Source organism: Felis catus, chromosome B3 (genome assembly GCF_018350175.1).
Source record: "Felis catus isolate Fca126 chromosome B3, F.catus_Fca126_mat1.0, whole genome shotgun sequence".
In the NCBI taxonomy this organism is placed as follows: Eukaryota; Metazoa; Chordata; class Mammalia; order Carnivora; family Felidae; genus Felis; species Felis catus.
The window spans coordinates 39,192,550-39,208,727 of NC_058373.1; the positions used below are offsets into that span (position 1 = coordinate 39,192,550).

Below are 16,178 nucleotides of genomic sequence, written 5' to 3' on the forward strand. Positions count from 1 at the left end.
TGGCTGTGAGGTCGTGTGCTAGTCACCTACCCACGCCTAACCTTCATTCCATCCTCTGTGAAATGGGGATAATGATAGCTACCCTGAGGAGTTGGGGCTCGAAATGAACAAATTAGGCACTACAAACTACCTAATGCCTAGTTTTCTTTCTCATCACCCTGCCCACGTCATATGGTGGCATTCTGTATCCATAGCAGTCCCTGCGAAGTTGATAAATTTGACTTTTATACCTTCCCATCTCCTCTCTCCAAAAGCAGATACACACACATGCGCACACGCACACACCCTTCCTAATCTGGCTCCCGGGTCTTCTAATTGCCTCCCAGATATTAACAGATACCTTGGGTATTAATGTCTAATAATGTGTTGTGACTGTCACACACTCCTACACAAACATGGATGACGAGCATTCTTCTAGGGGATCCCTGCAGACCCTGAGGAGTGCAGTCCTAACGGTGGGATGCCAGGCAGACTTGGTGACGTCTTGGAGCAAGGACCCAGTCCTGCCTTCCAGATGCATCTATCCACAGAGAGATTCAGGGCCCTGGCAGAATGGAGTTACTGAGTCTCTCGACTCCCTCCTGGTGTTTTGATGGCATGATGATATCTGGTTGAAATGTGCTTGGTTGCCCAGAACTGTCGTCGAGGCTGTGGTGTTGGAGATGAGGAAGGTAAATGGGCTGAAGTGACAGCCTTTGCTCGGGACATTTTAATGTACCTTCTGGCTTCGTTCCCTCCTCCTGCCCGGCTACCTCAAGACCCTTCTGGGTCTCCTGACCCCTGCCCTGACAGTGGGGCACCTTGCCCAGTTGTAGCTCCCCCAGCACAGCTCGCCCAGCATCTGCTGGTAACTCCATGTTCCAATGGGTCCATGTTTCCTATTTGCTTGTCTGCTTCTCCAACTAACTAAGGGCTTCTAGAACATAGTAGGTGCTCAATAATTGTTTGACAAGCAATAAATGAGCCTAACTCCTCTCCCAAAAGCTAGTATGCTGGGATGGTGAGAGCGCTAGATCAATATGGGCACAACTGGTTTCCAATCTAGCTCTTCATTGTATCAGCTGTGTGGGCACAGACAAGGCCCTCAGTCTCGCTGGTCCAGAGTTCCCTGACTGATAAAATGTGTTTAGAGATGACCTCTAAAGCCTAGTAGTAAGACAGGCAGACTCAGACTCTCAACTCTGCCTTTTGCAACCAGGGGTGATTTTGTCCTCCAGGGAACATTTGTCAATATGTGGAGACATTTTTGGTTGTGGCAATCGTGGAGGAGGGTCTGCTACTGGCATCCAGTGGGTAGAGGCCAGGGGTGCCGCTCAGCATCCTACAATGCACACGACAGCCCCCACAGCAAAGAATTTTCTGGCTCAACGTATCAATTGCGCCGAAGTTGATAAACCCCGGTTTAGTTATTTAATGTCTCGGAACCACAGTTTTCTCAGTTGAGAAATGGGGTAATAATTCCACCTCACATGGTTTGCCTCCGTCTTCTTTGGAACAAGGCAAGGAATAAATAAATGGCACCCGGTTAGAAGAGGAATCAGTGGAATAACACAGGTGGGAAACCCAGCTGACCCATAGTAGGTGTGCAGGGTGAGAGGGTTTTCCTGCATGTGTGTGTTTATCCGTCCCCTCCTATGCCCCGGGAAACAAGCGTGATGCGGAGGTTCACTCTGCATCCCAGGCAGCCACTGTGAGTCCCGCCTCCCTTCAGAGGCTTAAGGGAGATACAGATAATGTGGTTAAATAACAGAGTAAGTAACAAGTGTAATAAATAGATCACTAAGAGCTAATGATACATCATTATAATCCTGTGCTGTCAGCATCTTCTGGCTTAGAGACTGTGTCAGGAGATTTGGGTTTTAATCTATGGCACCTTGGTCTATTAATATTTAATTCCAACAATCTAAGTAGTGGAAAGATAGGGAGCTGAGCGATGGCTCAGCTCAGAGCCTGGGTAACCACCTCGAATTTTTCTTGTCTACACAAGGACAAACACACCTCTCACCCCGGTCCCCTCTGGCCTCTTTCTCAAGTGGGGACATTTAGCAGTGGAGCGTAGAACCACACAAAATCAAGGCTGGAAGAGACCCCAGAATTTACCCGCTGGTGTCTTTTAATGAGAGCATCACTGGCATTGGAGAGCATAGTTCTTCATTGTGCAGAACTGTCCCTGTTCCTGATCGTCTGTGACAACCTAATTCCTCCCTCCCCCCTCCCATTTCCAGATGCCCTCTTGGGGAGGGTGACCCACTCCAAGCAAAAACCACTGATCCAAATATGTCATTCTACAGATGAGAAAACACAGGCCCAGAGAGGGGAGGGGGCTGCCCAAGATTGCACAGCGCTGGCTGTGACTCAGCCTCGGTGGGCCCCCAAAATTGCAGCTCGGGCCCGAAAAGAGTGGAGGCGCTCAGCCTCCGAGAATTTGCCTGTGCTTTTATTAGGGCAAGTCAGTTGACAAATGGCCTCGCTCACTGGGAAGTCACTTTATTTATCAGCTGGAATGGTTTGGGGCTGCTCCAGCCCCATCTCTGCCTGTGTGCCCGCTGCTTTGTAAACTCAGGAGCAGTTCCGTGTGTCAGCTCTCCCTACATCTTCTTGGGGTGGGCGGGGGCCTGGGGACCACCGGGGAGGTGCTCTGACTCTATCAAGTCTTCCCATTGCTAAATGGTGGGGGGTGTGGAGAGGCCTCGGCCCAGGCTCTCGTACAGGCCAGGGCAACTCAGGGTCAGTGGATCCCAGGTTTGTTTCTAACGCTTGACCTTCACTTCAGTGGCCAGTCTTCCTCCATGCTGAGTCTCAGGATTCCCATCTGTGGAATGGGAAGAACCAAGCATCTGCTCCACTCCACCTCAGACCCAGCATCCTCCTGCCCATCTCTGAGAGGACCAGTGAGCACACAGGTCACCGGAAGGATGATAGTCCTTGCCAGCTGTGCTTTTAAAAGGATCTATGCTTGACCCCACCACCCCAGAATAATTCAAATGTCCAGGGGTGAAGCCCAGGCATGAGTGTCTTTTTTAAAACCTCCTGGGGTGGGGCGCCTGGGTGGCTCAGTCGGTTAAGCGTCCGACTTCGGCTCAGGTCACGATCTCGCGGTATGTGAGTTCGAGCCCTGCGTCGGGCTCTGTGCTGACTGCTCAGAGCCTGGAGCCTGTTTCGGATTCTGTGTCTCCCTCTCTCTCTGCCCCTCCCCCGTTCATGCTCTGTCTCTCTCTGTCTCAAAAATAAATAAACGTTAAAAAAAATTAAAAAAAAAATAATAAAACCTCCTGGGGTTATGCTAACGTGCAGCCAGGTTGAGAACCACTGGCTGAGGAAGCAAATCCTCAAAAGCAGCTGAGAGAAGGCTCTTCGGTCGCTGGAAAAGCCTTGTCAGCTGGCTGACGGTTCTTCCTGTGCCCAGCTCTGGGCTGGACATGGGGGAGACTGTGCACCTGTGGGGGATGGGGTGGCTCAGGCAAGGGTACCCGCCCCCCAGCTCCCCCTGCAGCAATGCATGGACTCTCTAAGGCTAAGGGAAGAGATTGGACACAAGGCACATAAACCTGCTTGTATATGGCAGTGGTGACAAAAAACAATGGTCAGCCAAGTTATTGTTCCTAAGAGAGAAAGTCAAGGGAGGCATAAAAACATAGCTGTGCCTTTAATAAATGACCTTCAGGGACTCAAAAAGATGTTTGACACCAATGTTTATGACAGCATTTATTACCACAGCCAAAAAGTGGAAACAACCCAAGTGTCCATCAACAGATAAACAAAATGAGGCCTATTTACACAATAAAATACTCTTGAGCCTTAAAAAGAGAAATTCAGGGCGCCTGGGTGGCTCAGTCGGTTAAGCGTCCGACTTTTGGTTTGGCTCAGGTCGTGATCTCATACTTGTAAGGTTGAGTCCTGCATCAGGCTCGGCGCAGAGCGTGGAGCCTGCTTGGGATTCTCTCACTCTCTCTCTCTCTCTCTCTCTCTCTCTCTCTCTCTGCCCCTCCCCCTCTCACGCACACATGCGTGTGCACACTCTCAAAGTAAATTTAAAAAAAATAAGAATGACTAAAATGGCACAAGGTATGTTATGTGTATTTTACACAATTTAAAAAGTTCTAAATAAATAATCTTAAGAGAATTATGAGAAATAGGGCCAACCATGGGAAACCCGGGACCTACCACCACCATTCACACGTACGCCAACCCTTGAATGAAGTGCACGTGAAAAATGAGCCTCTTCTTTCTCATCTCCTTGTGAATTATCCAAGGCGGCTGTTTTAGCCCAGGCTGGCTGCCAGTGTCCCGTGTCCCCTCTTCCATCAACACCGGACCACAGTCAGCAGGACAGCAGTGGTTAGGAGCTCAAATGCCCAGTCACTCCCCAGCTGTGTGACTTTGGACAAGTTACATAACCTCTCTGGGCCTCAGTTTCCTGATCTACAAAATGGAGGCGCACCCCTTGCAGGTGGGTTGTTGTAAGAATTAAATGAGCCAGGAACACATTAGCCCTGGACCCCGAAGTAGGGAGATGTACTGGCTGGGAAAGGGGGGTGAGTGGGCCAGCCTAAGGGAACAGAACAAGCCAGGCCATATGCTAGCTGCCCGGAGAAGATACATCCACTTGAAACATCAGCCAAAGCCAAAAAATAATTAGAAAGGAATGTCTGTGACAGGGAAAAAAAAAAAAAAAAAGCATGAGGGGGTGACATTCCAAGGCCAAATTAGAAAGAGTTTGTATCTGTGAAAGAATGCAAAATCGTGTTGTAATTTTAATGACTGTAGTTTTTATTCACCTTCAACAGGAAAGATAATTGACTCACTGTAGCTCTGCCTCATTTCTCTGTCATTGCTGGGGAATGAGGTGTTTTTAAGTGGATTTTCTAGATAACTGAAGCTTATCCCTGTGAACCCTAACATTTTTTTTCATTTAATCACTCTGAGGGGAAATTTATATGGAATGGATTACACACTTCCCTGCTCCCTTAATCAGAATATTGTAAATTGAATGTAACCTCTTCCTGTCAACTTGGACTTACAGGGCTATTTGCCCCTAGATTAACGGCTCCATTAATATGGCAAACGCTTTGCTTTTTTAGTCTACAGATGTTTACTGTTTGTTTCCATGGTTTCCTACTGTGATATGAAGCTCTTTCTATGTATTTTTAGGAACTCCATAAAACACACAGACACAAATTTGCACATGTGTGTATACACACGCACGCTGAGAACCCAGATTGTCAGACTTAATGGAACTGTGTTTGCCTGTGCTTCTCTGACACCCTTAATGTGGCATTTTACGGCACACCATATAGGCTGCTCCGGCATCTCTGTCCCCACTAGATTGTATGTTCCAAGAGGGCAGGACACTTTCTGGCATTACTTGGCGCTTGGCCAATGTTTGTGGAACAGACCAGTGAAACAATGAAAGCACCTAAGTGTTAGGGCATCAGTTAGCGGTAAGTGAATGGCTTTGAATGCCTTCCTGGATGTCTCTTGGACACCTCAAATTCATTGGCCCATCATTCTCTTTCCCCCGACATGTGCTATTCCCCTTGTGTTGCCCATAAAGAATTAGGGTGATTGGCACCAATATCCACCCGGCAGCCGAAGCCAGAGCCGGGTCGACATCCTTCCTCCCTCGTCTTCCTTCTCCAGCACTCTGTCAATCAGCAGGTCCTTGTGGCTTGTACCTCATAAATACAGCTGGAGCCTGTCCCCTTCCCTCCATCCCCAGTGCTACTACCTTAGTCAAGGCCACCACCATCTCTTTCCTACTATATATATATAACAGCCAGTCCCCCTGACCCTGACCCCACTCTTGCTCTGTTTTTCCTGCCCACATATCTATTCTTACCAGAGCAGTCTTTCTACGGCCATACCTAATCATGTCTGTCCCCTACTTGGAACACATCTAGAGTTTCCCGGCTGCCCTTGTGGGAAGTCAACACCCCTGAACATGGCTCACAAAGCCCTTGGACCTGGGATCCTGCCCAGGAATCTTCCCCACCTCTACCTTGCTCTCCCTTAAAGTCTCTACTCCAGACACACATACCTTTTAAAATGTTCTCTCATGTCATGCTTTTTCCCAGCTCCGAGTTTTTACGTACATTATTTCCTCTGCTTGGAACCATTCCCCACGCTCACCCCTCCTTCAGGTCTCTTCTTTGAGGATATAGTCCCTAACCCCTTAGTCTGGATTCAAACCCACCCGCACCCTTCTATATCGTCCTGAACGACCCTTGCTGTGGCACTTCTGTGAGACCCTTTAAATGCCGCTTTAGCATCTCCGTCCCCACTAGACTGTATGCTCTCCAGTTTGGGGTTTGGGTTGTGCCAGGGAGAATGGAGGTCACCTCTGATAAGCAAAGCATAACTACGCCCTGGGATGCACCAAGGACAAACTGGCTTTGGACTCTAGCAGTTTCCTTCAGAGTCAAGGTCTGAGGGCAGTGACTGTGACCCTAACAATGAAGGGAATCCCTTGTTCTAGATCCTGGGGCTGTTCCCAGTGATGAGCAGAGAGGAAGTGGCTGGTTTACATGGCATCTCTACCCTTGTGTTCTGCAGCTGCCCCCTTATGCCCAGTGGCCCCCCTGAGTTTCTGTCCACAGAAGCATCCTTCAGAAAGTGTCCCATTTACCAGCAGTGGAGGTTGCTGGAGCCAGACCTGAGCCTGCCCTTCCTTGACTAGAACCTTGGGCAATCACTTAACCTCGCTGACCCTTTAGTTTCCCCATCTGTAAAATGAAGAGTAATAAAACCTAACTTACAGGGTTTTAAATGTCACAAGTGAGCATTTAAAACGTGGTTGTCGTTATTATTACAATGGAGTCACATCATACGTACGTTAAATTTATGGGAATTCAACTACGTGTGCTTGGCAACAAAAAGAGATTGAGAAATGGTATAGCAGTTAATTCGGCTAGTCTTTCCACTCGCTGATATATGTCCCAGAGAGAAGGTGACGTGGGAGAAGCTGACTGCTGGATACTCGGTTATTCTCTGTCTTGTGAGCCTCTTCCATTGTGGGTGGAGTTTGTAACTATATCTGGACTTGATTTTTTTTTTTTTATTAAGAAATTAGTTTCAGAGGTGCCTGGATGGCTGTCGGTTAAGCGTCTGACTCCGGCTCAGGTCATGCTCTCACGGTCTGTGAGTTCGAGCCCCACATCAGGCTCTGTGCTGACAGCTCGGAGCCCGGAGCCTGCTTCGGATTCTGCGTCTCCCTCTCTCTGTCCTTCCCCTCTCGAGCTCTGTCTCTCACTCTCTCAAAAAAAAAAAAAACATTAAAAAAATTTTAAAAAAATGTTTCTGGTATATAACATAATGATTCCACATTTGTATATATTGTGAAATGATCACCACAGGTCAACATATGTCACCATACATAGTTACATGGTTTTTTTCTTGCCATGGGAAACTTTAAGATCTACTCTTACTAACTTTCACGTATTATTAACTATACAATGTTATTAACTCTAGTCACCATGCTGGACATTACATCCCCATGACTTATTTATTTGGTAACTAGAACTTTGTACCTTTTGGCCACCTTCACCCATTTTCCCCACCTCCTACACCCCACCTCTGGTAACCACCAAATAGTTCTTTGCATCTATGAGTCCAGTTCTTGTCTGTTTCTTCATTTTTTTAGATTCCACATGAATCATATGGTGTTTGTCTTTCTCTGTTTGACTTATTTCATAAGTCTCTGTTTGACTTATCAGCATAATGCCCTCAAGGTCCATCCATGTTGTTACAAATTACAGGATTTCCTTCTTTTTTGTGGCTGGATAACATTCCATTGTCTATATATACCACATCTTCTTTATCCATTTATCGATTAATGGACACTTAAGTTGCTTGCATGTCTTGGCTGTCGTAGATAATGCTGCAGTGAACACGAGGGTGCGTATATCTTTTCAAGTTTGTATTTTCATTTCCTTTGGATGAATACCCAGAACTGGAATTGCTGGATCATCGGATAGTTCTATTTTTAATTTGGGAGTGGGGGGACCTCCATACTGTTTTCCACAATGGTTGCACCAGTTTGTATTCCCACCAACAGCGCACGAGGGTTCCCTTCTTTCCAGATCTTTGCCAACACTTGTTATTTCTTGTCTTTTGATGCTAGCCATTCTAACAGGTGTGAGGTGATATCTCATTGTGGTTCTGATTTGCATTTCCCTGATGACTAGTGATGTGTAGCACCTTTTCATGTACCTGTTGGCCCTCTGTATGTCTTCTTTGTAAAAATGACTATTCAGATCCTCTGCCCATTTTTTAATCGGATCGTTTGGGTTTTTTGTTTCGTTTTTGTTTGTTTGTTTGTTTGTTTGCTATTGAGTTGTATGAGTTCTTTATATACTTTGAATATTAACCCCTTGTCAGTTACATGATTTGCACATGTTTTCTCCCATTCAGTAAGTTGCCTTTCATTTTGCTGATGGTTTCCTTTCTTATGCAGAAGCTTCTTAGTTTAATGTAGTCCCACTTGTTTATATTTGGTTTTGTTGCCTTTGCTTTTCGTGTCAAATCCAGAAAATTATCACCTGCGTCAAGGAGATTACCACCTATGTTTTCTTCTAGGAGTTTCACAGTTTCAGGTCTTACATTTCAATCTTTAATCCATTTTGAGTTAATGTTTGTGTATGATGTAAGAGACTGTCCTTTCCCCATTGTATATTCTTGGCTCTTTGGTCATAAATTAACTGACCATATATTCCTGGGTTTATCTCTAGCCTCTTTGTTCTGTTCCATTGATCCATTGTTTTTATGCCCATATCATACTGTTTTGATTACTATAGCTTTGTAATATAGTTTGTAATCAGGAAGCATGATGCCTCCAGCTTTGTTCTTTGTCAAGATCATTTTGGCTGTTGGACTTGATTTTGCCTCACCATAGTACCAGGTAGAAAATGCAGGGTGGGGCTTACTCATAAGCTGGCGGCTCAGTTTGTATATGTGAATATTTGGGGCAGAGATGAAGAAGGAATAAAGCAAGACAGGGATTTGGGCCCAGGCTGGTTCCATCTATTAAAGGATGATGGACAGTCTCCATGACATTGACCCCTTGACCTTGATCAGCAAGTGGGAGGTACATCCAGTGGAGTTTGTGGGGCTGATGGAGTGATTCCTCCATCAATGCCTTAGTCCCCAAAGATCCCATGTACTCACTGGCCTCACTCGAACCTTCTGCTCTCGTGCATGCCCAACACTTGAGCGCCACTGCCTCTTTGTTCATACTGAGCCTGCCCCAGTGACACTTTCTCCAGTCACACCTGCCGCCTTCCTTCTCTGAGTGTCTAAACCCTAGAATCACCGGAGCACAAAGATCATCTGATCGGCACCTTGTCTTCAGAAGGTAGGGTGTCCAGCCATTCCAGTTTGGCCAGGGCTGAAGGATTTCTCAGAAGGTGAGATTTTAGTGCTGAAATCAGGACACTTGGTCACTCTGATAGGCAGACAAATGAGACTTTAGGAAGTCTTGCCTGATCTCCTTAGCTGGGAGTAGTCTTTTTCTCCATTGAACTTCTCGTAGAACATTATCTGTGCCTGTCTATGGCCATGCTTGAACCCCACATCCACCACACTCCAGGATTCAAGTGAATGAGCCTGTGGTTTGAGGACATCTTGGTATTGCGTGTCCTATCTGCACCAGGGGAAGGTCAGAGGGGGAGGTGGCAGCAGGCTGGGTGACCTACCTGGGGCTCTGCCATTCAGGTCCTTTCCACAGCTGTGAAAGTTTCTGCAAAGCTGGCTCAGATATCATCACTCTTTGAAACATTTAATTACATATAAAGATCTTGAAGGCTGTCTGGCTCCTCCCAGGGAAACATTTCTTTTTCCTGCTCCTTCTGAAGTTGGCTACTTGGAAAGTAAAGAAATTGAACTGAAGATAAAGCAACCCAGGGGCGGGGGGTGGGGGTGCAGGGTGGGTAGACATTGCTGAAAAGGAGAAGCCTCGGAGAGACAGATGGGAAGGGTGACAGGGAGATGGGAGGGGGGTGGGGGGGAGAGGGTGCAGGGAGCTAGAAGGCATTCTCACTGGAGAGTGAGGTACAAGAGGTGAGAAAACTAATGAGTTTCAGGAAGAGAGGGAAAGAGAGAGAGATGGGGGCTGGGCTGGGGAGGGACTGAGAAGGGGGAGTGAGTAGTGTCCCAGAGAAGAGCAGTAGCAAACCAGAAGAGAAAGCCTGGCTGAGAGGAACAGAGACAACCAACCAAGAAGAATGTAGCAAAGGCAGAGGGAGGTGAATAGCTTATGGTTCCAGAATTTCAGTACCGGGGAGGGGCTTCAGGGAAGCACTGGTTGGAATGGGATGGCCCAGGCTGGGAGATACCTTGAAGAAATAATCTTCTTAGGGTGTATGATTAGTGGAGTGGCTTGGCGAAGAGCCCATGGAGGTTATGAGGTGCCAAAGCTTCCCCCTAATGGCCCTTGCTGTCTCCTTATCCAGGGAAGAGCAACGCAGAGAGTGGCCTTTGGGGTATCGGTTCCGGCCCCCGTCCCAAGGACGGTCCCTCAGGGAATTCCCTCAGCCCTGACCGGCTCCTCTCTTGCAGGCTGTGACAGCGACCACTGGGGCCCCCATTGCAGCAATCGGTGCCAATGCCAGAATGGAGCCCTGTGCAACCCCATCACGGGCGCCTGCGTGTGTGCCGCCGGCTTCCGCGGCTGGCGCTGCGAGGAGCTCTGTGCGCCGGGCACCCACGGCAAGGGCTGCCAGCTGCAGTGCCAGTGCCGCCACGGAGCCAGCTGCGACCCCCGCACGGGCCAGTGCCTCTGCGCGCCGGGCTACACCGGAGTCTAGTGAGTACCGCCCCCAGGGCCCGAGGGGCGGGGCGGGGCGGGGCTGGCTCCCTCCCCGCAGCTGCGCAGTCTGCCACTGGCTACTAACTGAGGAGCAGGGTAGGGGGTACAGACAGAAGTTCAAGGCAGTCCTGGCTGGCAGATCTCCTGCGCTGTGACCCCAAACCCTACAGAGGTTAAATGCCCAGGCCTCACCCACGCAGGTCCCCGGTCCCTCCATCCAGGCCCCAGGGTGACAGGTGCAAGCTGAGACCAAGTACATCAGGAGTTCATGAAACTCCTACCGGGAGGCCCTTCCTGTCCGGGCCCCAGACCTCAGTTTGGCATTCTCCTCTGATCATAACCCAAACGCCCGCTGCTCACCTGGGTCCCGACCCTTCCAGGCCATTTGAGAAAGAGATGGGTGAGGGCCCTGGGCAGTAACTACCATGAATAGATTCAGAGAATTTATTGTGCCTGTTCATATCCCCTGTCTTCTCCCCTCACACCCCAAACAGCCCCTCACTCCAGTTCTCTAGAGAGTCTGTACTGAGAGGGAACCTCCAAGACTGCTTAATTGAGACCCCCTCAGAGCAAGATTGAAGTTCTCCTCCCTACTCCCTACCCTGTTGAAGACTCAGTGGCCTCCCAACAGCCCTAGCTCCTGAGAGAGTATCCAAGGACACTGGTCAGGGACACATCCTTGATTGATGGTGTTTCCTTCCCCCAAGGTCTGGCCAACTCCAGGGCCAGCTCCAGCTAGAGGCCAGGGCCATTTCCCTGAGGCCCAAGGCCAAGATCCTGTGCAAAGCCTCCCTCATACCTCAGCAGTGCACATGAACCCGTCATGATAGCTGAGACCTTTCCAGAGGCTAAAAGTGGGGCATGCCCCAGATACTTACTCTCCCTGAATCTAGGTAGATTCTTAAAAGCCAGATCAATAACCACATCTCAGTGCCTTTACTCATGCTGTTCCTTCTGCCTGGCATGCCCTTCCTTCCCTTCTCCCAGTGGAACTAACTTCACCTTCAGGACCCACATAAAATGTCTTCCTCTCACGGAAGCCTTCCCCAAAAAACACTCTTCTTGACATTAAGCACTTAAGTTACCCCATAGGCATGGGCCCAGTCACACAGCATTCCAGTTCCTTATGTCTGAGCCCTGTTTCCCCCTTCTGGCAGAAAGCAGGACTGCATCTCAGCTAACTGGCCCTAATACAGTTCACATTGGCTGTGGACTCTCGAATTCCTAGGGAGCCCTGGAGTACTGGGACACTGCCACTGACTGAATGCTGCCATGTCTAACACCTCTGCTTCCTCATGCAGCTGTGAGGAGCTGTGTCCACCTGGAAGCCACGGGGCTTACTGTGAGCTGCGCTGCCCCTGCCAGAACGGGGGCACCTGCCACCACATCACTGGAGAGTGTGCCTGCCCCCCAGGCTGGACGGTAGGTGGGCCCACAGGACGTGGGTGGGCCTCTGTAAGAGGTGTGAGCGTCCCTCACCCACACACACGTTGAGGGGCTGAATTCTTTTCCCACCCTGAAAACCCTCCCTCCTATCTGTGGTCACAGGCATCACTAGATAACCACCGGAGATCCCTTGGACACAACTCTGAATGACAGTCTACATCTAAGGGCTGTGTGAACTGATGGCAGGTTCCTTAACCTCTCTGAGCCTGTGGTCTCTCATGCTCAAAGGAGTTGAAATCTAGATAAGCTCTTTCCTCGGACATAGGTACTCAGCTGAGCTGCCGTGGGCTCTGGGCCCAATGTGGCAGAAAGGGTGTGGTGTGAGGGCAGGGGAACAGGTGGGAGGAGGAGGGGAGATGGAAGAGTAGAGATCACCTGAAGTTCTAGAACTTCAGATTCCCAGCCTGTACCCCCTTGTTCTGTGGGCCCAGAATCTGTATTTCAATATGTGCTCCCGGTGATTCTGGTGCAGCCTCAACCAACCCAGCTCTTGTGTCTGGGAACCGCTATTATGGAAAGGAAAGGATGGGAATTATAACCTCACAGGCCTCAGTTCAGGTCCTGCAACCAGTGTTGACCCTGAAAAAAGTGCTCACTCTGGTCTCTGTTTCCCCATCTGTAAGCAGAACCCATACAACAATAGTAAGCCCTGCCCTTCATAACCGTCCTGGTGGCCAAAAGGCTCAGATGAGGCAGTGCACGTTCAAAGTGCCTTGCAGACTCTGTCCTTTATCATTGCTTGTTTTAATATCCCTGGATCCTGCAGACAATCCACAAGCCTCGTTTTTTTAGCTAACACACTCTGTCAGTGCTCCCCCCACCAATGACCCAAGCTTCTCAGGAGCGCCAAGTCACTAAATCGGACTCTCCCAGGCTGCGCCCCCGCCTCCGACTCTCCAGTAACACACCCCATTTTGGGGGAAGCTCAGTGACACAGGGGGCTGCATCCCCCAGGGCCTGAAACTTCTTTGCAAAGCCAGAGAGGACAGGGGTGCTGAGCAGGAGCAGGGTATTTCGGGAAGCTGTGAATGCAGAGGTCATGGGGAGCAGGCTGGAGGGATGCTGGCAGGGCCCATTGACACAGGCACAGATTTGCCGGGATTTTTTAGAGCAGGAAAGGACCAGGGGATGATTTGGCCCAGCAGTGTCCAAACGTGGCTGCACGCCAGAGTTTCTGGGTCTGGAGGTGGGTCTTAAAAACAGATTTCCGGGCCCCACCAGAGACTTTCTGGGGCTTGGATCTCTATCTTTAATAAGCTCCCCAGGTGATTCTGAAGCAGCCAACCCTGTCCGCAGATCCATATTTGGAAATAATTGATCAAGACTGTAGGATTTCCTTCCGAGTTTCACAGAACCCTAAGGTTTCTTGGGGGTGAGGGTGGGTGGGGAGCCTAATAATTAGGGCTCTGGGTCCCCACACACCCTCACTTCTCCATTTTAATCTTTCTATATTGAGGTTCTTGGTAAGATTTCACATAAAAACAGGGCCTCCCAGCTTTTAGAGGTCTGAACACCACTGGTCCATCAATCCCCTCCTTTCTCAGATGAGGAAGCTGAGGCCCAGAGAGGTTGAGTGACCTGCCTGAGGCTACACTGCTGGTTAAGAGGAAGGTGGGTTAGAATCTGGGTCTCTTGACTCTGGACTCCTGAACCCCAGCCCTTGGTGTCTGTCTGACTGTCTCTTCTGAGGACAAAGGGGCTGCTGCTGCCTCTCTCATTTCTCACCTGCCCATTTCTCCCGCCCTGAACCAGTCTCTGGAAAGACCCTCTTATCTCCCACCTGCTTCCAGAATTCCACCACCCACAGGCTGGGTTTTCAGAGGCCTAGCAGCAGGCATTGAGGTTGGGTCAGGGTGAGGGAGGAGGAGAATGGGCCACAGGCCTCTCTGGAGAGACTGATGGAAGCCAGTGGTCAAAGAAGGGGAAGGGAGGAAGTCTTGGAGGAATTTTTTTCTCCCCAACACAGTGAGAAGTTTGTTCTTCGAGACGACAGGAAACTGTCAATAGACACCTATGGATTTGGGGACTTTATATTTTTAATTTTTTTGTAGACAATTGCGTTTCTATTTTTTACACAGCATTTAACTTGCAGATTTGTATGAATTATTAATACCCCTCGTGCATGCAGAGTCACAGTGTAAGGACGCTGCAGCTCAGTCCTGAGGCCCCTCCCAGGGACGGCTGGGGCTGGGAAGAGGGTGCTGGGAAGAAGGGTCCTGCCTTTATCATCCTCCAAGCCCTCACTTTCTTGTCGGCCCCCAGCAGCTTCCACTACACTCACGGATCTAACGAGTACAATCTAGAGCGCCTGGGTGGCTCAGTCAGTTAAGCGTCCGACTTCAGCTCAGGTCATGATCTTGTGGTCGCGTTGGGCTCTGTGCTGACAACTCAGAGCCTGGAGCCTGCTTCGGATTCTGTGTCTCCCTTTCTCTCTCTGCCCCCCCCCCACCCCATCTCTCTGTCTCTCTCAAAAATAAATAAACATTAAAAAAAAAATTAAAATCACTAGCTCACACAGTGCGGCTCCCCCAAAGGACTGAGGCACTGTGCAGAGCTAGAGAAGAGTCCCCAGTATCTCTGGACCTCCAGGCCCCTCCTCAGAGGTTCCTGGCCACCAGGCTCTAAGTATGCCTGTAGGGCACTCCACTTGCCTAGCTGTCATTAGCCTGTTCCAGGAGGGGCCTTTGCAAAGAGCTTGGGAAAGTATTTACTCTCTTTCACCTTCCAGAGAATTCGAGAAGCCAGGTGTGAGTGGTTGGATGAGAGTGGACACTGCAGACAAAGGGGAGGTAGGAGGTGTGTGATCGGCTCCTGTTAGGAGTTCCCAGTCTGATGGTGGAGGCTGGATATAGTGTGTGTATGGGCATGTAACACACGTGTGCACGCGCGCGTGCGCGCGCGCACACACACACACACACACACACACACACACACACACACAGAACTACAGGCCTGAACAGAGATGGGGCTGAGGTGCTCAGAAGTAGGACCAGGTATCGCAGACGGCCAGGCATTGGTGTTTGGAGCTGAGGCTGTAAAATCATAGATGCTCACGTCTAGGAAGGATGATTCATGGAGCCCACGTCCTGGCCTGTGCCTGGACCGCTTTCTCAGCGCCCACACCAGCCACTCACTGTTCATTGAGAGCATCCATGCTACGTGGGCCAGTGGTGATAATTAGAAATGCCTTGAGATGCTTGGAGAGGCTGAGTTGTTCCTTGTCTGGGAGAATTGGTGTGGCCTGAGTCCTTTCATCGTTTATGCTCCCTTTAGCCATGATCCTCTTAAGGAATGGCTGGTTTCCAGATCTTGACAACCATTTGGTCGAACCAGTTCTGAGAGGAGCAGAACTGTTGCCTCACCTCACCTCCAACCTTCTAGATGCCACAGGGCCCAGGACCCCATACTGTTGGAGTTGTGCACTCAGTTGACCACAGGGCAGGTGTATTAGTCTGTTGGGGCTGTTGTAACAAAGTCGCACAGACGGGGTGGGTGGGGGGAGGGAGACGGGCTGGGTGGGGGGAGGTGGACGGGGCGCTTAAACCACAGAAATGCCTTTTCTTACCGTTCTTGAGGCCAGAAGTCAAGATCAAAGTGTTGGTGGGGTTGGCTCCTTCTAAGACCTCTCGCCTTAGGTTGTAGACAGCTGTTTTCTCCACGTGTCTTCACAAGGGCTTCCCTCTTTGTGTCTCTCTGTCCTCATCTCCCCTTTGTATAAGGATACCCATCAGGTTAGATTAGGGCCCACCCTTATCACCTCATTTTAACCATATTACCTCTATAAAGGCTGTATCTCCAAATACAGTCACAATCTGAGCTACCAGGGATTAAGGTATATGAATTTGGGGAGACACAATTTAGCTCATAATAGCAGAAGAGAAACCCGAAGAGAAGCCACAGCCTTCTCCAAAGCTGAGCTGACACTTCCCTA

General features: G+C 49.5%; 1 protein-coding gene across 18 annotated transcripts in view; it reads left to right on the forward strand.

The window, feature by feature from the left end:
• MEGF11 (multiple EGF like domains 11) overlaps positions 1-16,178 on the forward strand; it is a 357,968-nt gene that overhangs the window by 267,334 nt on the left and 74,456 nt on the right. For all 18 annotated transcript variants that reach the window (XM_023255165.2, XM_019832204.3, XM_045059138.1 and 15 more), the window contains 2 exons: positions 10,552-10,798; positions 12,103-12,223. In XM_023255165.2, the coding sequence (XP_023110933.2) occupies positions 10,552-10,798; positions 12,103-12,223 (368 nt within the window). The remainder of the gene's footprint in view (positions 1-10,551; positions 10,799-12,102; positions 12,224-16,178) is intronic.